Genomic DNA, 23,380 nt, shown 5'->3' on the forward strand with positions numbered 1-23,380 from the left:
CACACACACACACACACACACACACACACACACACACACACACACACGCATACACAATCTGGTGCCAACTGAAACAGCAAAACTACCAAGAAAAGCACAGAACTGCAAACCAAAATGCTTAGTGCCCCATAACAGCCATACAAGAAAGACAATAAGAAGACCAAAAGCTACCTGGCTCTGGGTCTTTGGACAATGTATGTCAAGCAACTAATATATTTTGCACTGGGCACGCCTTTACTCCCAGCACTCGGGAAGCAGGGGAAGGTGGCTCTCTGTGAGTTCGAGGCCAGCGTGGTCTACAAAAATAGTCCAAGACAGCCAGAGTTGTTACATGGAGAAACTCTGTCTTGAAAAACCAAAAAAAAGAAAGAAAGAAGAAGGAAGGAAGGAAGGAAGGAAGGAAGGAAGGAAGAAAGAAAGAAAGAAAGAAAGAAAGAAAGAAAGAAAGAAAGAAAGAAAGAAGGAAAGAAAAGGTTGCTACCCTTGTACATCTGTGAGTGGCTGCAAGTGCACAGGAATGCTGATAAACATATTCTGTGAGCTAGCAATCACAGACACAGAACACAAGAATAAATACCAACTGAAGGAGACATTACTCTTCATGATGATTTTATTACTCCACTCCATAGATAAGGAAAGAGAGAGACAAAGAGGGTGAGTAACCTGCCAAGGCCACCCTGCTGCTATGTGGCAGGATTGAAATGCAAACTTTGGGTGCTTTAAGTCCAGAGTCATCACTAAAACAGACATGCCACTCCTGGAGCTTGTGAGACAGTATGGCAACTGGCAAACTCAGACAAGGCTGGCAACCCATAGCCCCTTCTCAAGAGGAACAGGGAAGCACAGACAATGCATATTTGATCTTTTCCCAGAAAGCACATTCCAGCAATTCTCATGCTTATTTAACTCTGGGCATAAAAAAGTTAGTACAGAGATCAACAAATCCTCAACACAAGCCAGAGCCTGATGCCAGGGAGTGGAGGTCAGGACATCATGCCCAAACAGTCACAGCAAAGACCTCAGGAACACAGTTGTGGTCTCCTCATGAGGTGTGTGTGTGGGGGGGGGGGTGGCACTCAGTGAAAAGTTCTCTCACCAAGCATGAGGGCCTGAACTACAAAACCCAGATCTAGAAAATTCCAGGTGGCACACACTTGTCATCCCAGAGCCCTAGCCTGACTGGCAAGGCAAGCCTAGATCAAGGTGGACAGCTGCTGGGCTGGTGGACACCTAAGGTCTACCTCTGGCCTCCATATGTGCACACAGACAAAACAGTAAATGGGAGAGAGGTGGAGGAGGGGTATCTTTAGATAAAGATGGCATGAAAATCAATTACATTGTGCAGTAACTTTAAACATTCATCAAGGCAGAATACTATATATGTGGTAAGTATAAAACAGGAAAGAAAAAAAACTGGGTTTGTGGGCCTTGAGTGGAAGGTGATAAATATAAAATGACGTCAGTCGTGGAGGAAGGTGGTGGCATTATGGGCGCCTTCTTTGTTTACTTTTCAGCCGCTTTTTCAGCAGCTGACACATCCATCTTCTCAACAAAGATGGCAGGAACACTGATTATAGACTGCTTATCTCTCGCCAGCCTTGGAAGGCTGCAGTGTGCCTGATTGTTGGGCAACAACACAGAACAGAAGGAAAACACAAGTCGCTAAGTGATGCTCTACACACGGGGATCAGCACACTCCCGGGAGCACAGAATGAAAGCACACTATATGCAGGGGTCTCGGGGGAGTCAGCAGGCTGAGGGCCGGCCAGGAACCTGACCTGCCAGGGGAAGAGCATGCCTCCCAGAGGCTGCCCTGGGTCCCCAAATCACTGTTAAAACACTGTCCCATTGCCCAGGATCTGGGGCTGGTACTGCATGTTGGCCCATACATGAGCAGGATGATTTATGAGAATGTGGACTCTGAAACTGATAAATTAGGAGATAATTACTCAGACTGTGATGTCACTGCAGCTGAGTGCAGTGACATTCAGGTGGCACCACAGAAAGATGCTTTCTTACAATGGATGGCTATTTTGCATCAAGCTGTCCAGGGTGTAGGGCACCTGCTTGTCCACAGCTGAGCTGCCCACTGCTTCCCGGCCATCCACATGCTACTTTGGGGGAGAGAGCATTTTTTCCCCTAATGTTTTCAGTAGAGCCCTTCCTGAGGAGCGCTCCTTTGAACGTGGCTTAAGAGTGACTTCCATCCAAGCCACATGTGAGGGGGCAAGGTGTTGTTCCTGATGGAACACCCAGAAGCTGTATCGGAAGGTGAGGAGAGCCGATGGTTAGAGAAAGGGGACAGGTGAGGTGTCTATAGCCCAACCCGCTCCCTGGATGAGCTCCCTGGCGGTGGTAGGGTGAGTATGAAGCCACCATGATTGTACCAGAGGCTGAGAGTGTCATGCGCTGTAGGCAGGGCCTGAGGTGAGGGGACATATACAGGGAGGAGGCTCAAAGATGTAGCAGCTTTGCTTTGTCCCAGCACCCTATTAGTGATTCTGGCCACTCACCTCACTGGAGATGTAATCACACCTGAGCAGATCTGAGCAAGATCAAGCAGCGTGATCAAAGGGCTGAGTGGCGGGCCTGACTGGGAAGATTAGGCTCATGTCTAAAAAGCAGAGGGGGCTGCAGTGTGGCGAGTGGAGGCACAACATAGATTTTCAACAGATCCAAGAGTCTGACAATTGTGTTATTTGGTGCTCGAGAAAGGTGTTTGAAGGAAACTTCCAGGACAACATGGCTGCAAGGGAGATGGACCTGCTGCCCCAGAAGGAAATGCAAGCAGAAAGGGGCAGGAGGGTCAGTTTCTGGAATCACCCCTGGGTCAGGGAGGGCCACAACTAAGAATGACTCTTACATGGAAAAACAATGGGGCAATGCTGGCTGGAACCAGGTGTGCCTGAAGTCAAAGTGCCATGGTGGTGATGGAACCTAGGGCCTTGTGCATGAACTGCCACTCAGCAATACCCCCAGTTCCCATGAATGAGTTCTTCACTCCTTAAGCCCAAAGCTTCCTAGTTAATAAGCCCATTTAACCCTGGGTTTTTGAGTTTTACAACCAAATTAGTTGGCTGCTAGCTAGTAACTGTGGGGCTGGTGAGCCGGCTCAACCAGTAAAGGCACTGGCTGCCACACTGAACACAAGTTCAATCCCTCAAATCCACAAGCGAAAGGAGAGAACTGACTCCCTCAAGTTCTGATTTCCACATTTACCCTATGATGTACGCCTCCCACAAATAAGTTTTAGCTAAAAATACCAAAACAAAATGAAAAAAACAGCCTGTGTCTTTTTTACACAATAGCGCCTTTCTAGGTGATGCGAGGCACACGGAAAGCACTCACAGAAATACTGAATGAATGCAAGACTCATGTCAACCAGCATCCTAGGGGCAGATAGCTCCTGGACAGAGCTCTGCTGACAATGTCTCCTTCTCAGGGGCTCAGAACCCAGCTAAGCAGCCTGGGTTCACTTTCCTCCAGAGAGTCCATGCAGTCCTCAGCCTCTGCCACCATGCCAGGAACAGAGGCCTCCGAGTAACCCACAGCTTTGTTGTCCTTAGCATATTTGGGGCCACTGGCATGTCTCTCTCATGTTGATCACTATGAAAATGCCAAAAAATATGTAAATAAGGTATAATCCAGTTCTGCCACTTCCTGCTCGCCTATTTCCTTGTCTGACAAATGGGTGCTTTCACTCCACCTGCCCATCTGGGTGACCTGAAGCTAAGCTGGTGGGCTATGGCACCTAGCGTGTGGCTGGCATTTTGTAAAAGGTGCCTTGAGGCCGAACTGACCACTGCTCACGGCACCCCCTTCTTCATAGGTCCCTGGTGGGGATTTCTTATCGGCCTTGTCTCATTTTCTGCATCCAATAATATCCACCCCACCCCATTTTACAGCAACTCAATTGCGATATATTTTTTAATTGTCACCATGCTGCAATCTTGTCTGTGAAATTGCCATCAATGCTGTCAGCCAGCACCTCTGTGATAGCACTTATCGATCCCCGATTAATGAGAAACAATCTGCTCGTGAGGAGCTATGACACTCTCTCCCCAGATGAGCGCCTGGGATGATTAAACCATCACCCAGGTGTTCAGTGGCAGTGTCCTCACTGCCAGAGAGACTGAATAAAAACATCCAACCCTGTGGTATAAATGCCAGGATAAACACCCATGGGGGTCTAATCAACATGAACTATCTGCTGTTCTCACTTGAGCTGCCTAGCCCTGGGAGGCTGGGAAAGTTCTGCTAAATGGTAGGGCACAGGGGGTACCATGTAGTACTTCTGGCACTGCCAACTCACTGAGTGTATCTGGAAATGAGAGCAGGCCTTCTTGTCATAGATACAGGGAGATATATTATTATTATTAAAGACAAGGTCTCATGTAGCTTAAGCTGGCCTTGAACTCACCATGTAGCCAAGGATGACTTTGAGTTTCGGATCATTCTGTCTCTACTGCCCACGTGCTAAGATTACAGGCATGTGCCACTACACCCACCCAGTTTTATACAGTGCTAAAGCCTGGACCCAAGGTTTCTTACATGCTAGGCAGGGATTCTAAGCCATACCTTCAGCCCAGAAAAAAAATCTTAATGAAACTGTATAATAGGTAGAGATGCTACATAATAATGCATGAGGTTATCTCACACATCCCCAACACCATCACAGTACTCCCCAAAACCAACAGGTGTCCAGAAGGCCAGACAAGGCTTGAATGGCATTTGAGGTGACATCTTTCAGACCTCTAACCTGCAAGACAGGTCTTTTCCTATAACACAAAGACTCCAATTCCTGCCCTTGCTGGGTCTTCCCATTCCAGGCAGATCTGTTTAGCGGTTCTGCAGAATTCTGTTTGGCTTGTGGTTTGACTTTCATTACCAATACTATAAAATACAAATCTAGATCCCAGTTTCTCTGCCAGCATGGAGGCTCTCTACCCCCTCCATCTGTGTTTCTATAAACACCCATGGCAGTACTGAGCAGTGTGGACAGGAAAGTTCCAGGTACCCCCACCCCAGTTCCTTAACCCTGGGCAACTCCTAAGCTCTGAGTTGGCATTTCCAGCTCATAGGAAGGCTCAGGTCTGAATACAAACCACAACGAACTGGAAATAAACTTGCTTCACCTTGCAAAGGAACAGAGTCCTTCAGATCACACCAGATTGCTGTCACCTTGACAACTACACATGGTAGTGCTTTGAGCTTCTGCAAGAACCAGCACCAGAACTGAATATGACACCCTGAGCAACTTAAGTCACAAGGTAAACTGACTTTACCTTTCCACCAACCTAGCTCTCTGGGACAGGTTGATGTCCAAAAGATGCACACCACCATATAAAGGTGACTGGCGAGTGCCTGTTGTGCCCAGACCCCACCTCTCCATCATGAGGCAAGAGAGAGCACCTGTACAACCAAGACTTTGCTATGAGTCAACCAGAAGATGCAATTAAAGCACTGGATGGGGTGGAGAGTTGAGGGCAAGTGTGGGCCTACAAGCGTGGGTAATAACCTCAGCCTTTGCATGGAGGGGGACTCTATGCTCCATTCCTGTGTCCCGTGGGCTTTTAATAAATCAAAATCATTTTTTTATTTGGCTGATAACAACGGTTGCCATCAGGCAGTTTGCTCTTACCGGTTTCTCTGCTGAAGCAATATTAAATACTCATCATGTTTCTCATCAAAGTCTGTCACCATGTCCTTAGTGTAACCCTGAAAGGAAGAAACAGAGTGGGGTGAGAGCGAAATGCAGGGACACCTTCGCTGATGCTGGGTGCTGCACACAGCTTGCAGGAGCTGGCTGAGCTGGGAGGCAGCCCTTGACGAAAGCCCAGCTCCCCTTGGTACATCACTCTGGCGACCCAGAGCTCTAGGGATTGTGTGGGAGCCCAGTGGGTCTCAGGCACACACAGCTTTACCAATCTATGAAAGAAGGTTGGCTTCCCAGCCTCCTTACTGTCCCCCCCCCCCCCCCCGCCATGCCCTATGAAGTCTAGGACTTTGATAAGGTTTGGCGTCTTCCAGAACAGCCAGAGCTACATAGTGAGCTGCTGTCTCAAAAAACAAACAAAAAAACAAACAAAAAACAAGCAAAACAAAACAAGACAGAAACAAACAAACCTTGGCATCCAAGATGTTTCCTCAACATACACTACTCAGCCATCTCAGTCATCTCTCACCAGTTCACCCCAAGCTGGCTGCTGAAAAGGGACCTCAAGTTTTCACTGCAAGAGGACTCTCTAATGATCAGAAACAACAATGTCATTACAGAATGTGGGCTGTAGCTCTTCTTCTGGCAACAGGGCCCTGTGTTGCCTTCAGGGAGCCTCTCAGCTATATCTTTCAATTCAGTGTTTCCCTCAAGCTGCCTGCGGCAGTCCCTGGGGACCCTCCTGGGTCACAGAGCCTTGGCTTGGAAGCACAATCACCATGAGCCTTGCCTAGCCACAAGGAGCCGCAGTTTGGGAGGAGCAACACAGGTAGCCTCTGAGACCATGCTGAAACTCTGGGGAAGGAGCTGCTCTGCCCTCTGGGGGCCCAGGTCTGGCAAAGCCTGAGAGGAATAGTAGCAAAGATAGAAGAACAAAGTGATGGGGAGAAAAAGAACCCCAGCACTCTTTCTCTTGAGCCCCTGGACTCACTCATGTTCAAAGTAGTATCTGGACAACTCAGTTTTCAGTTCATGCCTTGAAGCATCGTACAACATTCTGTCTTCTGCGTCCAAATGGCTTTTAAGCACTGTGCCATGCAGTCTGACCATCAGAACTCAGCCTGCTATAACCAAGTAGTTTGGTTTTGTTTTTTTGAGACAATGCCTCAAATACAGCCCCAGCTAACTTTGAACTTGTGATTCTCTTGCCTTGGCCTCCTACACAGTGGGATTGCAGTTTCTGCCATCTTGTTTGTCTTACATTTTATTACAGTATTGAGAGATCATTGATATATACTATACATTAAAATAGCAACCCATCTATATATATTCATATATATATATATACACATACATATATGTGTGCATATATATCTTCAACTCAGGGCAGAAGAGGGAGGCTGGCTAAAGAAAGCCTAAGCTGATGGATGTTTGTGTGTGAATGTGTGTGTGTGTGTGTGTGTGTGTGTGTGTGTGTGTGTGAGAGAGAGAGAGACAGAGAGACAGAGAGAAAGAGAGAAAGAGAGAGAGAGTTTATATACGTATGCAGGTTTGGGGTATTTGAGACTCACTTTATAGTCCAGAACAGCCTGGACCTCACTACATAGTCTGGTCTGGCCTTGAACTTGCAATAATCCTCCTGCCTCAGACTATGGAGTGGTAGGATTAGAGGCATGCACCATCATGCTTGGCTTTTCTGTGCATTTTTCAATTTAAGGTATTTCCAGTTTATAGCACACTTGTTGGAATATAATACTGGGTGAGCAGAGGAACACCTGTGCATTCACTCCTATCTCCATGCTTCCTGGAGGCCCAGCCTCTTCCTTGGCATCCATAGGCCTAGGATCCCTTCCTGTACAGCTCTCTGGGCCTTCTTTAACCAACCTTCATCCTCTATCTTCAGGTATGGATGTTAAACATCTGTTTGCTTCCTTCTCCATCTTCACTTCTCCCTCCAGTTACCAGGCAATGGGGCCCTTGGGATGGGAAACACTGACAGCCACTCTTAGACTAGTACTGATGGCCTAATCCCCCTGTCTCCACCCATGTCCTACAAAGCCCAGGCTGTTGCCATCTTCTTTTCTCTTCTTCTGTCACACACATTTTCCCTTTTATGCAGCAAACCTTACTTCTCCCTGCCTTCTGCTGGTCTGTACACTTCACCTTGGGAGTATGAGATTTTGTCTCAGGAGGAAGAAGAGGACCCATGGGCATCCTTAACCAGCTCACAGATGATGCCTTTGGACCATATTTAAACAAGCAAGACCCTACACTAGGTAAGCACTCTACTACCAAGCCGTATCTCCAGCCCCTCAAACCTCTGAGTGTCACTGGGCTTCATGCTGCCCAGCCAGGCAGCAATAATAATGAAGGGGGGCATTATGAAATTAGAAGAAGTGTTAAACACTGGTAGAACTCTCTGGCTTCCGGGGCTGCCTCAAGAGGTTCCCTGTACCCCTGGGACTGAGCCTGGCTCCTCTTTGCATACAGGAAAGAACAGGAGAGACCTCAGCATTGGGAGAGATCCTTGTAGCATCCCGATTCTGGGGAGGAGTTACTATACCCAGCCTTCTTTTTTGATGTCTGTGGCAGTTCTTGAGATGGTTATTATCACCCTATTTAAGAGACAAGGAAATTCATGCCGTGCATATTCCCAAACACCACTGACTCCACACCAATTTACATTACCATTCTGAAATATTAAAGTGACCGTTGATACACTGCGGTATTGAAAGAAACATTCGGTAGCATTTTTAGAAGAAATACAGACTTCAAAGAGATATAAGTGTGCGTGTGGGCTTTTACCTCAGACCCTCTCCGGAATGTATTTGTTCTTTCTACCAAGATGCAGATGCCACCCAAGAGACACAGAACAAGGTCAGGCAGCTAGCTCACTTCTTCCAGCCCCTGCTTCTCAAATGCTGGTCACCTGGGGATTGTGGTGACAGGACAGCTCTCATTTGGGAAGGCTGGGAGGCCCCATATGTTTCTAACTAGCCTCAGAGTCCATGCCTGGCTCCAAATCACAATGCTGCCTCCAGACACGAGGTTGCTATGGTTCTGATGTGGTCTGTCCTTTCCAAAACTATGACTGGAGTTTGCTTCCTACGGCAATAGTGTTGTGGTGGGGGAGGTGGGGTGCTTATAAAGTGTAGAGTCCACAAGAGCGCCATCTTTGAAGGGTTATTATCATTCAAACAATGGGTGTAATTGCAGGAGAGAAGGAGTTCTTGTGAGAAAGGATCACTATTCTCAGCCTGAACTGTTACAGAACCAGGCGGCCCCTTCTACTTGTTTCTTCCACATGCTCGCTTGCTCCTCCTTCCACCTTCCATAATGTTATGGTGCTCCTTGCCTGAAGTTGCTGCCATGCCCTGGACTTCCCAGCCTCCAGAACCCAGAGCTGCAAAAGCTTCTTTTCTTTCTAAGTTACCCAGGCACAGGTACTCTGTTGTAGAAAGAGAAGGCAGACAACGTAGATGCTTACTTGACACTGCTGGAATTCTACTTTCTTATCCCTAAAGTGAAGGGGTGAATGCCTAAGCCAGCAACAATGGATGAAAAGCCTAGAAAGGATCAAGTTCATGCTCTGTTTCCCACCAATACTTGCTGAGTGCTTGCTGTGGGGCTGGTACCCTGACATACACAGTAGGGGTTTAAACTTATTATTGTGTCTGTGTGCATGATGTATGTTTAGGGCACACACATGCCACAACACATGCATGAAGGCCAGAGGACAACTATGTAGAGTTGATTCTCTCCATCCACCTTTATGTGGGCTTTGGGGGTTGAGCTCACATCTCTAGGTTTGTGAGGCAAGAGTTCTATCCAGTGAGCTCTTTTGCCAGCCCTGTAACCAAGGTTTAATGGAAGCCCAGCCTGTGGATATACTGATGACTTGCCACACAGGAGCTACACTGCACAACCTCTATTCAGAGCATGTACCATGTGACCCATGTGAATGGCACCCTTCGCAATTGATCTACAGGGGCACTGCACTTAACCACTTAATAGCCACACACCATCCAGATGCCTCCAGGGGCTTCTGGGAACACCCATACAAGTGATGTACAAAGGACTCTTCTGGGAAGGGTCTACAACCTGCATTGGCTCTCACAGGCACCTGGAGCCCAAAAGGGAGACATTATAAAATGCAACAGCACAGGGGACCAGAAATGCCTTGGAGGGTGTGGCCAGGTCTCAGTTCTTGAAGAATTCCCAAAGCTCCACTCCTTCTCTCACATAATCTCTAATCCATCAGCTACAGGCTCAAACAATGGCATACAGTAGGCGCCCTCTATCCATGGGGATAAGTTCCCACACAGTACTGGATGTCTGAAGCCAGGCCTAATGGACAGAGCTTTGACTATCCTGTCTTCCAGCTTTATTGGCAGTGTTGCCACTCTACCACTTTGGGTAGCACATAGCACCTTTCTCTTCTTCCTTCCTTCTCTCCCCACATCTCTTTCTCTCTTCTTCCCTTCTTTCATCTCTCCTTCCCTTCCTTTTTGTGAGGTGGGATTTTGCTCTATAGTCCACACTGGCCTTGAACTTGCTCTGTGACCTAGACTGGCCATGAACTTGCAATCCTCTTACTTCTGCTCTGACAGCTGGCACTCTAGGCATGTGTCACCATGCCCAGATAGACTCCTTTCTTTATTCAAGCCAGTCTGGACTAGGCAAATATAACTTAGACTTGAGTTCTAGACAGGATCGCAGACAAGCTAATGGTTTTCCAAAGCCTGCACCATGTTGAAGGATTCAGCTATCAATAGAGGGTTAAGCAATACTTTAGTGAAGCTTTTTGGTTCAGACTGCTTTGCTTCTGGTTTTTGGTGATGCTGGTAGCCAAGCCTAGGGCCTCACCCATGTGAGGCAAGTACACTAGTACTAAGATATACCCTGAGGCTTATGACAAATGTTCCTAATGTCCCTATGTCCACAGAATGACTATATGCATATTATAGCACAAAATTCTTCTTATAACCCACCCAGCTCCAACTTCTCTGTCCCTGGAGATTTTGTCATGTCCTAGTGTTGGGTGCTGAGTCCTCCAGGCACATTAGCTGAATGTTAAAACTCTAAGCCTATGATTCAACTACATTTGCTAACCCACCAGACGGACTCTTATCATCAAAAATCCTCTATATCTCATACACTTGTATTGCAAACAGCAGCTTAACAATGAACCTAAAGCAGCAGCTGAGACTGCCCCCTAGAGGTGGTACGAAGCAAAACAACAAAAGGCAAACATGGTTTTTCCTGCCCTGGGGCAGAAGAATACAGACACTCTCCAAGGCAACTAAACAAAGGGAGAGCCTGGGGTAGCACTGGGCTCTCAGCTACCATTCCCTCCTGGCTGTGCTATGCACCACAACTACCTGATAACCAGATCTGGAGATTTCACACTTGGCTTCAGGGTTTATAGTCCCCATGCAGATCTGGAATCCAGGCTTTTCTCCTGGAGTCTATGAATCAGGATAGTGTATTTTTATGAAAAAAAAAAAAAAAAAGATCCGCCCTGTAGCCATCTGAGGAATCCTTTTCAACCCACATCTGATAGGAAAGAAAAAAAAAATCATATTTATTTCTTATTATTCTCAGAAAAGTTCTCTTGTAAAATTGCCACATGGATTATAAATTACCTTCTAGTCTGGTGAAGGCAGAGGATTTAAAAACCTTCAGTGAGTTTAATTTAAAGGGAAACTTCTATCAGTGCTCCAAGTGAAAAATATAAGCACTCCATAAAAAGAAGGCAAGCACAGGTATAAACACAGACCTGCTTAAGAACTGTGCCTGGGGACCCTCCGGGCAGGACTACCCATTCACACCCTACACATTCCAAATGCCATGCAAGGTGGAGCTAACTCCCATTAACAAATCCACGCAACCTTCAGTATTAAGCAAGAACCAACTTTAGTCTGGTGTCTGTCTAAGGTGCTGGGATACAACAGCAGCTGTTGGGGCTCACAGTTTGGTGAGAGGAGGCAGTGAGCAGAGTGCTGGCACACAGGGAGGGCTGCTTCTGCCAGTGGCTCAAGAAGGCCTTTTTGGAGGCTGGAAAGATGGCTCAGGGGTTAAGAAGGAATACTCCCTCCAGTGTACTCAAGTTCAGTTCCCAGTGACCATATCAGGCAGAGCACAACTACCTGTCACTCTGGCTCCATGGGAATCCAATGCCCTTTTCTGGTCTTGAAGGACACTGCACTTGTGTGCACAAACCCTCACACAGACATACAACATAAAATAAAACATTTAAAATAGTTTCTGAAAAAGAAAGCCTCTTTAGTGAGATGAACTATTAGCCATAGACTTGACCTTGAAGGTATTCGGGAGTTGTGGGAGGCAGCAGGTGACCAGATCAGACAAAACCAGACTCAGGCCTCCATGGAGCTCACCAGGAAGCCCATGGCCTTATGCTGAGGTGGCCAGGAAGCTGTTAGAGGGTTTGACAGACTTAACATGCTGGCATCCAGTCCTGAGTTGGTAAAGACCTGCAGTTGAGGCCAAAGCTTCCAGCAGAGCTTGGGGGGAGGGGCTCAGGCCTGCCCTGCACACAGCCTTTGACTGCCAACAAAAGAACACTACTTTTGCAGCCCATCACTGGTTGACAGCTTTTAAAATTCACCTGCTGGAGTTTTGTAGTCCTGCTGGAATGGTCCATGGACCTGACTGGGGTGGGGGTGGGGGTGGGGAAAAGGATGCCCAAGGTGGCAATGTCCCTCTCTACTCTTCAATTTTAGTCTCCACCTGCCTGATTTGCATCCCAACACTTCCCTGGGTAAGAGACTATCAGAAGACAATACCGATCACTCCCAGCCCAGCAGACATGGCTGCTTGAGCTGGTTATCACCCTGGGGGCTTACCCCAGACCTCAAAAGTAGGGAGAAATGGGGGGAGGCCATCCCTATTAACCCTACTACTGTTGCCAGTGCTGCTCCTGCAGCCAAGTATCAGGCTACAGGCTGGAGACGGAGATAAATGTCAGCCATTTTCTGCTATCACTGTCCATGGGCCTTGTTTCCATATTCCCAGTACATCCCATGAACGGTATGTCCTTTTGGCTATTTTTCAGGGAAGCCTGCTCTCTATTCTCCAGACTGCTTCCCTTCCTGCCTTTCCTCCCTAGAACACCCTCTGCAGGGAGTGTGAGCTTGCTTAAAAATGGCATCAGACCAGCAGGAAGAAGCCAGCCATGCAGTCAGGAAAAGAATGGCTGGTGGGTTTGTTGTTGTTTTACTAATTACATGTGTGTGTGTCCCCGAGTGGGTATGTACATGCGAATGCAGGTACCTGAAGGGCTCAGAGGCCTTAGACCCCTGAAGCTGCTGTTACAGCAGGGAAGGAAGGAACTAGGAGAGTCCCCTTCAAAGCTGGAATCTTAAAAGCAAAAAAATCATTCTCCAACTTAGGTTTTTGAAATAGGGCATCACTATGTAGCCTAAGCTGGTCTGGAGTGCTCTATATAGACCAGGCTGGACTTGAACTCAGGGATCTATTCTGCCTCTGCCTCATGAGTGGTGGTATTAAAGTTGTGTGCTACCATGAACAGCATGGTACAAAAACATGAACAGCATGAACAAAAAAACTTTTGTTTCTCTCACTGAACATGGACTTCACCATTTCAGCTAGACTGACTGGCAGGCAAGGTCTAGAGCTCCTCTGACCTCTACACTGGTGCTGGGGTAGAGAAGCACAGCACCAAGCCTAATGTTTATGTGGGTATTGGGGATTGAAACTCTGGTCCTCACATTTTCAATTTTTCCACTAAGTCATCTCCTCAGCCTGACATACTTTTTTTTTTTTTTTTTTTTTTTTTTAAGATGCCAACTTTCCTTTTTCACACAGGAAGGGGCTGGGCAACTATCTCAGGGAAAGCAGCTGGAGTAGGACTGGGTCTGCCTCCCAGAGAGGGACTGCCATCACACCTTCAGATCAGGCAGCCTGGCTAGTGACAATCGCAGCCTGGGGCTGTGCACCAACCCTTGAAAGTGTTGTTGTCACAGTGGTAAGCATGGAATGGTATCAGGTTGGTAGCAGAAGGCAGGATGTAGAACATCAGCGGAGAAGAAGGGAAACCAGAGACAGGGTAGCCGGCCCGGTCTAATCAAGAAAGTGCTTTTATAATGTTGCTCCTGGCGCGTTGTCAAAGGATGGCTTCAAGCTGGAAAGGCAGTCTAGGAATGGTAGAAGCTGGCAGGAAAGAAGTCAGGTTTGCAGACTGCTCTGTTTTCAAATGGAAAGGAAGGGCTCAAGAGTCTGTCTGGCCCCGGGATAGTGTTTGTCCTGCCAAGGAGCAGATTCTTAAGGCTGGGAGTAGCCCACCACCTTCACGGCCCCTGGGCCTCCAGGAGCAAGGTTCTTGTCTAAGATCTTTCACCAAATCTAAATGAGTCCTTTGCTGAATCCCTGCCAGCTCACAATAGGCACTCTGGGAACAGTGAGGTAGATTGCACCGAGACAGGAGTAAATTGGTAAACTGGGCCTGGAGCTTTCTATTCTCTAGAACCCAACTAAAAAGAACTCACAGGTGCCCTAGGAAAAAGTACAGAAGGCTGATTGAAAACACCCCGATACCCTCAGTGGGGACAGCTAAACCCTCTGTAATGTACTGTTCCCACTTGTTCTCTTTGTTTGATTTTTGAGGCAGGATTTTAGTCTGTGGCCCAGGCTGGCCTTAAACTTCTGATTAAGCTTCTCAAGTGCTGGGTCTGAGCCACCATGCCCAGTTTTGTTTTGTTTTAGATGAAGGTTGTCTTTTTTATAAATCAGCATATATTTTAATATATTTTGAATATACTAAAAAACGTGAGCCAACAAGCAGCTGGGACAGATCTGAAGTGTAGTGTTTAGGCACTGAAGGCAAATCACAACTTCCATTGCACACGGTCCAACAGTGTTCTGTGTGACACCTTAGAACTGTGTTCAGCGGGACACTGTCTATGCTAAACAGAAGTCCAAACCACCACAAAACTGCGACATAGATCTTGTGGGTCACTCAGACACTCACACACGTGGAGAAAGGTCAGTGGTAACAGTTACTCCAGAGGGGTTAGGGAAGAATCGGAAAAGTAATTAGCATTTCAACCTGATTGGCAGTAAGTTTTTATCTGTAAGGAGGCTAGTTTCATGTATTATTTGAGAAACAAGTCAAATCTCTCTCTCTCCTCCTAAATAAATACGTATTTAAATAGGATCAGTGGCTCTTCTGTTCCAGATAGCCTTCAAAGTGCTGCTCCCTCTGCATGGATGGAGATGCCCATGTCCTGCTTTGGGCCACCTTCCTGGCATTCCCCTGAAACTCTCCCACATTTATCCGACTGCTCACACCTTCTAGTCCTTCTACTTTTTCTCATCCCATTCTTCCCCATATACCCTATCCAAGAACACAGCCACCAGCCCCTTCCCAGCACTCTCCCCTGCTGCCCGCCCATAGCCATCAGCCTCTCTGCTGGGACACAGTGGCTCCCCTGGGCCCACTGTTCTAGCCCAAGCTGTTCTCTCTGTAGATCTTGTTTCCCAGAGATCTCAGTGGGTTATCACTTCCTTCCTATAAGCCCATTCCTTAAAAGGGACTTCCTCAAGACCCGGCCTCACAACTTCTGCACTCCATGCTACCTCAACCCCAGCCCCACTGCTTTTCTGATACCCTTCATCTTTCATTTATTGCTTAACCGTGAGGGCGTATATGCTTGTATCTATTTCCTAGATGAGTGCTGGCATATAGCAGGCAGTTGGCGAATACCTTTGGTGAATGAACGAACAAACAATCAGAGAGTCTTCACCAGCAAGCCCAGGCCACAGGAGCAGCTATGAACCCTGTGTGCTATGTCTTCTCTTCCCACAGGGGACTGCTTGTGGCCCTGTGCTCCTGCTTGCGGTTGAGGCTGATTCTATTCTTCTTGTCTCCTTTTCTGCCCACTAATACTGCTTCAGTGCCAGTTCTTCTGAAGCACAGTCCTGCAGGCTTCAGACTTTCCTCCCTGGATCCTGGGCCTTTCTCCATCCTTGCATGGGTAAAAGAGCCCAGTGCTCTGTGCTGGGTGAAGGCTTTGCCAAAGCGTTCATGCATTAGGTCACTGGATCATCCCAACTGTAAAGCAGCCATTGCTATTCTCCCTGTTTTCAGGTGTAGCCAGGCAAGAGGGAGGCAGAGTATGACTTAGAGCCTCGCCTCACTGACTCCATGGTCTAGGGTTAAAATTTTACACCAATCCCTCCATGAAAATGGAAATCCTGAGACTTCCACAAAGACATAGTGTCAAGCAAGCTCCAAAGAAGAAATGACCATGGCTCCCAGCAACATCACAGGCCTCGGACACTGGCCAGCCCTCCCTGACACCACATCTAGCCTGAAGATCTTTCATTTGTCAAACTAAAACAAGCAGTGGACTGTGGACTCAACCTGTTTTGTTTGTCACAAGGTCACAGCCTAAGATTCCTGGAAACTGGTCAGGACCTGTGCCCATGTTGCTGGCTATGAGTGGCCCAGGAGCAGACACATGGGAAGTTTGGACTAGAAAGGTCTAGGAAAGAAGCTCCCTCCCTCCATCAATATGTAGCCCAGATCCTCCTGCCTGTGCCTCCTGGATACTGGGATTAGAGGCCTGGCTACTCTCATGAAAGGGGTAAACAAATTTAGAAGCCATTGAATTTTCTGCCAGATAAACTAAGGAAGCATGAAACTAAGTTAGTCATAGTGGCGCCTTCCTGTAATCCCAGCACTTGGAAGGATGAGGCAGGAGGATTAGATGAATTTAGGACTGTCTAGGTTACAGAGTAAGTACCAGGCCAGTGAGGTCTACATGGTAAGACTTTTCCCCAAGAGAACAAGGGTGGAAAAAGTGAGAGATAAAGAAAGTAAGCCAGAAAGTTGGCCTGTACCAAGCACAAAGAATGCTGCAGTAAGAGTTGTCAAAATAAGAGCTGCAGAAAAAGGACATCTGAAGAGCACACAGTCCATCTGCTTGTGACCCCTACCCCACGCACACACACCCTGCTTTTGACTTGTGAGAAGCAACCTTACATTGTGGTGCACATTCCCTTCTGCTGCCTCCAGATAGTTATTATTATTTTTAAAATCCAAGTCCTGAGGAATGCAATACTTTGCATAGGTTCTGTAAGAAATAACAGCATTACATGGAAAACATTTACCTCAGTGCCTGGCCATAGAAAATAACACCCACCATGTGGCTGCTAATATTATCATAATCAAGTCACAAGGACATACTATTACAGGAACTGGACAAATTAATCATCTTACCCAGCCATCTAAATTACTCTTCCTAGGAAGGGTGCTGTGCCATGGGACTTTGTCCTTGGTCCCATCTCAGGCCATAATTTTATCAATGGCTGTTAGAGGCTGTTTATAAAGTCTGAGGATGACATCTAGATGGGAGACAAAGAAAAAAAATGGATGACGGAATCTAAATTCAGGACAATCTGACAGACTAGAGATAGACCATGGAAGGTTTGATAGACTGCAGTGGGAAAGGAAAGGTCCCAGACAAGGAGAGGTGGGGGGGGGGGGGGAGACATGACTGAAGGAAAGTTCACAGGAATGAAGATGGGGCCTAAGGTCAATAGCAGGAGGCTGAGGAGATGGTTCAGGCAATGAAGTACCTGCTGCACAAGCATAAAGACATGAGTTCCGATTCCCAGCATGCATGTGCTGCCTGGCTACAACCCCAGCACTGAGACAGGGGGTCCCTGGAGCTCACTGGCTAGACATCCTAGCCTAGTGATAAACTCCAGGTTCAGTGAGAGCTGCTGTCTCAAATAATAAGATGGTGAGCAACTGAGGAAGATATTCAGCATCGACCTCTGGCCTCTGTACACACTTGTACACACACATGTATGCACATGTGTGCTACAGCTCCCAAAACTACTGGCACAATACAAACAGTACGTGTACTAAGAACCCTGCCTCCAAGCTAGGTGTGGTGGTGCTTACCTGTAGCCCTCGCACTTGGGAGGCAAGGTGAAACCCTGTCAACAAAGGAGAGGAGAGGAATGTTTGCTCAGAGAGAGGAAAGGTCCTGATGGCCCTCAACGTGCACCAAGCCCTGCGTTGAGCACTTGGCACCCACTATTTGGTGGATACCTTCATTAGCTTATGATGTGGCTATTATTACCTTTGCCCTCGTTTGACAAGTGAGGAGCCGAGGTATAAAGAAGTGAAGATACTTTGCCAAGTAGGCTGGAGCAAAATAGCATCTGACCCAGTCAGCACTAGAGCACACTTCGTCCCTACAGTCTACACTGACTGCACTTTTTCGTGGTTTCTGAGAGAGAGGAAAGTGGCCAGGAAGGTGGAAATTCTACAAGATGTCACCTTGAGAACTGCTCAGGCTGGATCAACTCGGGCAGAGGAGAGCAACTGTGCACAGCCGCCTCTCCCTACCCACATCCAAACAAGCAACACCACTTAAACCTGTGACAGCCTGGGCAAATGAGAGGGTGCTGCCGATGGCAGGTTTTAAATGTTAAGGCATCTTGAGAACTGGATGGCAGACAGAACTGGGTTAGCAAAAAGAAACCCAGAAACCCAGGCCAACAAGGAAGCTAGAAGGAGCTGGGCACAGGGGAGGGTATCGTGTGCTGCTCCAAACTGAGAGGCAGCACAATCTTCAGGGACTAGAGGCCCCAAGCTGGGGTCAGAGGCTGGACGCTAACTCACAAGAAGCACCAGGAGGTGGTTCTGCCAGCCGCCCAGCATTCAGGAGCTGCTACGGTGGACTTCTGGCACAGAAAGCAAGACAGAGCTGGAGGAAAAGAGGAGGGGGCAGTTGGGCTAACTAATGGATCAGTGTCACAAAGCTGCAGCAAATTCCATCTAGTGCCCACAATCACTGGTGGTAAATTACATTAAAAAAAAAAATCAGGATCCAGAGAGAAGACAGGCAATCAAGGTACATAGTCACAATCATCTAACATCCAGAAAAAACAACAACAGGAACAAGAGGGGCCAATTTAATAATTTGGAAAAATAACCAAGACGCACACAGCAATGTAAGCAGAGCCCTTGTAACATACGTAAGCCATACCTGGTGGCTCATAACTGTTCTGTTTGTTTTTCTGATACTGCAAGGCCAAGGCAGAAGGATCTGAGTTATAAGATCCTTTCTCAAAAGAGCCCAAACCAAACCAAACCAAATCAACCAACCAACCAAACAAACAAACAAACAAAAAAATACCAAACAACAAAAAAAACAATAACTATATTTATTATAACCAGAAAGGATAAAGGGGGATATTGCATCCATCAAACAATAAGAGCCTATAAAAGAAAGAGTTAATTTAAAATCACACACAGAAAGATTTAGCCCCTGAAACAAAGGAGATCAAAGACCAAGGAAAAGACTGAAGATATAGTTAGAGTAAAAATCAGTGCTCTGGAAGATCATATGGAGGCATTTACCCACAACAAAGGAAAAAGGGCCGGCAAAAAGTATACTATTCACTACTGGCAAGGTTTCAGTAAGATGAGCTTTTAATTTTTTTGGTAAGATGTGAAAGTTAAATTTTTCTCATAAGGCTATTGGCAGTTTTATAAAAGCCAAACAAATCTTATTACTTAGGATAAAGGTCTGTAAATTTCAATCAGCTCAAAACTGGCCAGGCACATATTTTTATAAATAAAGTTGTCTTGGAAGACAGCAGTGCTCATTAAGGCTACTTTTGTATTTAATGAGAGACTGAATAACTCTGAGGGATGTGGCAGCACACCTTTAACTCCAGCACTTGGAAGGCAGAAGCAGGTGGAGCTCTGTGACTTTGAAGCCAGCCCAGTCTACATAGTGAGTTCCAGGACAGCTTCCAGGGTTATGTAGAGAGATCCTGTCTAAAAGAAAAAACAAAGCAGAAGAGAGTAACACAGCTGGACAACACATACACATATACACTGAAATGTTTATTATCTGGTCCTTTTAAAAAATAAAGGTTGCTAATGCCTGGGCTGAGGGCATTCTTAATTAGATTTTCTGTTATTTGTGGAAGTGCACTTTTGACTGAACAATAAAGAAGTGCTTCAACAGACAAAGTTCTAGAAAGACAAACACCTGAGCCAGTGTGTCAGCACACATCTATGACCCCAGCATTTGGAAAGCTTGAGTAGATTGGGGCACCTAGTGAGTTCGCAGGCAGCTTGAGCTACAGAGTGAAATTCTATCTCAAAGAGAGAGAGAAAACCCAGTGATCAAACTGTTGCCAGTGGGAACAGATGAGCCGGGAGTGGACTGGATGTGCTGGGGTGTGCGTGTACACACATGGAGCTGTCCAAACAGCCCTCGGGACCAGCTCGTCTCTCTCCGCAATGCAGGAGTTATAAGCATAAGTGACATTTTACAAAGGTGCTGGGGATTCAAACTTGGGTCCTCACACCTGTACAGCAAGTCTGTACTCATTGTGACACCTCCTCAGCCCCAGGAGGTATATTTGTGTAACATACAAAGACAACCTGTTTAGTAATGACATTCTATTCTAATTATTTCACAATTTAAATTTTCTAAGAAAAACTGAAGGTCTACTCCACAATGATAAAGAATGAGCTTCTGGTACATTAAAAACAAAAACAAAACAAAGCCTGCAGGTGAACTTTATAGATATATTTAAAAGAAAACCCAGATGTAAAAATTATATACAGTCTGATTCAACTTATGTGAAGTTCAAATCAGACAGAACTGTGCTGTCTGAGTCCCGGTCATGGTTACTCTGGAAAGGTGTTAGCTAAGAAGGCTCATGAAGAATTCTCCTGGGCACTTGGGATGTTATTTATTTGATGTAGGCAGTATAAATGTGGGTGCATTCACACATAAGTTCATAAAAAGCATGCACTTAAGACTGTCCATTTTATTACACACAAGTTATATGTCAATCAGCAAAGCAGTTAAGGTAGAGATGGAGAGATGGCTCAGCAGTTAAAAGCACTTAACTGTTCTTGCAGAGGGTCCAGGTGCAGCTCCCAGCATCCACAGGGCCACTCACAACCATCTTTAAATTCCAGTTCCAAGGGATCTAATGCCCTTTTCTCTCCTCCTAGGCACACACATGATGCATATACAAGCAGACAAAACAACCATATATAAAACAGCATAAAATATAAAAATATTTTTTAAAGTTAGGGTGCATAATGGAAGGTAGACATTTTATAATTGTCCCTAATTAAATGATAAGGTGATCCAAAAATTTCTTAAGTATTTGTAATTTGTAGGGAAAAATGCTTAAAGAAAACAAAAAGCTAAGTAAGATCTAGGGGCTGACAAGATGGCTCAGTGGACAAAGATGTCTGCTACCAAAGGAACTGGGTTGGCTCTCCTGAATTCACAGGTAGAAGAAGAAAACCAACTCCTGAATGTTGTCCTCAGTCCTCCAAATGTGCCCTATGGTATGAATATACATGCACACACACACATACACACACACATAAATGAACATAATCTTTTAAAAAATTAAGACAAGATTGATTAGGTAAAGAGTAATTTTTATGGCTTCATATATATTCGAGTTTCTCTACTATTAGTAATCATTAGTTCAAGAATCAGAAAAAGACTGACAACATAGATGGTGCAGGCCCCACTGGGGCAGATATTGACAGGTGTGAGCCCCACTTCTCCTGCCCGAACCCCTGCTACCAGGATACAGAGCAGGGAACAGACAGGGCCCGGTGGAGGATCAGAAGAACAAAACTGGAAAATGCACAGCACCTGCAGATCCTGTTCTAACAACTCTACATGTCACTTTCTTGGTTCTCTCTACAGCTCTACAAGGAGGAAGTTGGCAGCTCCATTCTGCAGATAAGAAAACTGAGGCACGGAGAATCTATAAACTTCCAGACACTGTATAGCTGCATACAGGCGTGGCTTGTATGCAAGTCTTGGCAGTCTGACCCAGATCTTGATCTGGATGGCTCTGCCATGACAGCTCTTTTCATCAGCCACACATGAGTGGACTAGGGATGTTGTCTTAGAAATGTTAGATCTCTCTGTTGGGATGTGTATGACTGAATGTGTATTGTTGATATGAATGTGTCAAAGACCCCAATGCCTCAGACCCATGGCAAAGCCTGTCCTGAGTACAGATGTTGACAATGTGTATAGAAAGCATGAGCCATAGCTTCCTCATGCCAGGTGACTGCAGCCTGAGACTGTTTCCTCACAGAGACCCCAAACTCAGCATGACTGTTACTTCCAGGACATCCACACAGCCCTGGGGACTGTAAGCCATCTAGATATGACATAGGTGTATAATGTGTAGGTTGCACACAAACGCCAAATACAGCCTGTACTTTCTCACATCCATGGGGCCCCTGGAAGTAGAGACTGTGTGTGACAGGGAGATACACAATCACTTCAATGGCCTCTGATCAGAACCCACCCCACTGTTGTTTAACTACTCCTGTGGTTGGAGGAGGCATCAGATGATTGCCACCTATCAGATGAACCACCCCATAGATTCAGGCCAGGGGCCTTTTTTTTTTTTTTTTTTTTTTTTTTTAGCTATGAGCCTACAATAAAGTCGAGGGAAAGCAGAGAAGGTAGCATGGAAGAGATCCAGGTTGAGGCCAAAGTCAGGCTGGGCCTGATGTTTGTCTTCCTCAACTCTGCCCACCACTAGGAAAGGAAGGCCTGCGGAGCATCATTCTACATACAGAGAAACTGAGTGTTGGGGAAGAATGCACCCAAAGGGCCTCATGCTGGCACCCCTTTCTCTGGCGGTACACAACAAAGCATACTGGCTCAGCCCTGTATGTGCTGGGCTACTGGAGGCAGGTGGGCCACACCCTGAGCCCCAACTTCTCACATCAAGAGCAGGACAATAGTAATGAGTGCAGTGAGTGGAGACTGACTCTTGGGGTGGAAGCTGCTGTGAACAACTATAGCCACCTGTTAGCTTTATTATTCCTGTCACAAAGGGGCCATGTGGTCAATGGCCGGCCTTTGCCTGCCCATTATATTTTCCCCAGTGTTCTGTGGATGCTAAACTAATTTTCTTTGGGGAAATTATCCCTTTCTAACTATGTTAATGTGGGACTCCTCACCCCACCCTTGTGGCCTGGCTGGTGGGTCTCAGTCTGGGCACTCAACTTGGCCAATGCCTTTGTCTTTCCGCTAAAATTGCTGAGAGTGAAGGCACTGTCAGAAAGGAGGAGGAGGGAAGGTGAGGGGGCACAGCACCACTCACTTACTCAGGGCAACATTAAGTCAGGTATGATTCTAAGTCCGCAGCTCCCAGTGAGGCTGCTACTGTGTCCATCGCCATCCTACATATGAAACAACTAAGGCTCCATGGTGTTCAAGCTTCCTGAGGAATAGGGGAACCAGGACTCATTGTCAAGCTCTCTGAATCCAGCCCCAGCAAACACTAGCCTTTACGCAGTAAGCGTGGGGTAGCTGACAGCCATCTTGCTACAGACAGGAAATTGTCTGCATCAGGAGTAGACTGCCATGGAAAAAGGAGTCCAGAGGGACTGAGGATGAACACTTGGATCCAAACATACCTGATTGTGCTGGCTAGTTCTATATCAACCTGACACAAGCTAGAGTCCTTTCAGAAGAGGGAACTTCAATTGAGAAAATGCCCCAACTAGACTGGCCTGTGGAAAGCCTGTGATGCTTTCTTTCTTTTCTTTTCTTTTCTTTTCTTTTTTTTTTTAATTGATGTTTGAGGTGGAAGAGTCTAGCCCACTGTAGGTGGTGCCATCCCTGGGCTGGTGGTTCTGGGTGC

At 46.5% G+C, this 23,380-nt stretch overlaps 1 protein-coding gene across 5 annotated transcripts in view; it reads right to left on the reverse strand.

Annotated features, from left to right (window-relative positions):
* Katnip (katanin interacting protein) overlaps nt 1-23,380 on the reverse strand; it is a 168,825-nt gene that overhangs the window by 114,566 nt on the left and 30,879 nt on the right. For 4 of the 5 annotated variants that reach the window (XM_055627421.1, XM_055627423.1, XM_055627424.1 and 1 more), the window contains one exon: nt 5,642-5,718. In XM_055627421.1, coding sequence (XP_055483396.1) covers nt 5,642-5,718 — 77 coding nt within the window. Of the gene's footprint in view, nt 1-5,641; nt 5,719-6,126; nt 6,207-23,380 lie in introns of those variants that run through there. The other variant, XM_055627422.1, reaches the window with a different exon arrangement.

The sequence above is a fragment of the Psammomys obesus genome, unplaced genomic scaffold, assembly GCF_907164565.1.
Source record: "Psammomys obesus unplaced genomic scaffold, mPsaObe1.curated_primary_1811, whole genome shotgun sequence".
Classification (NCBI taxonomy): Eukaryota; Metazoa; Chordata; class Mammalia; order Rodentia; family Muridae; genus Psammomys; species Psammomys obesus.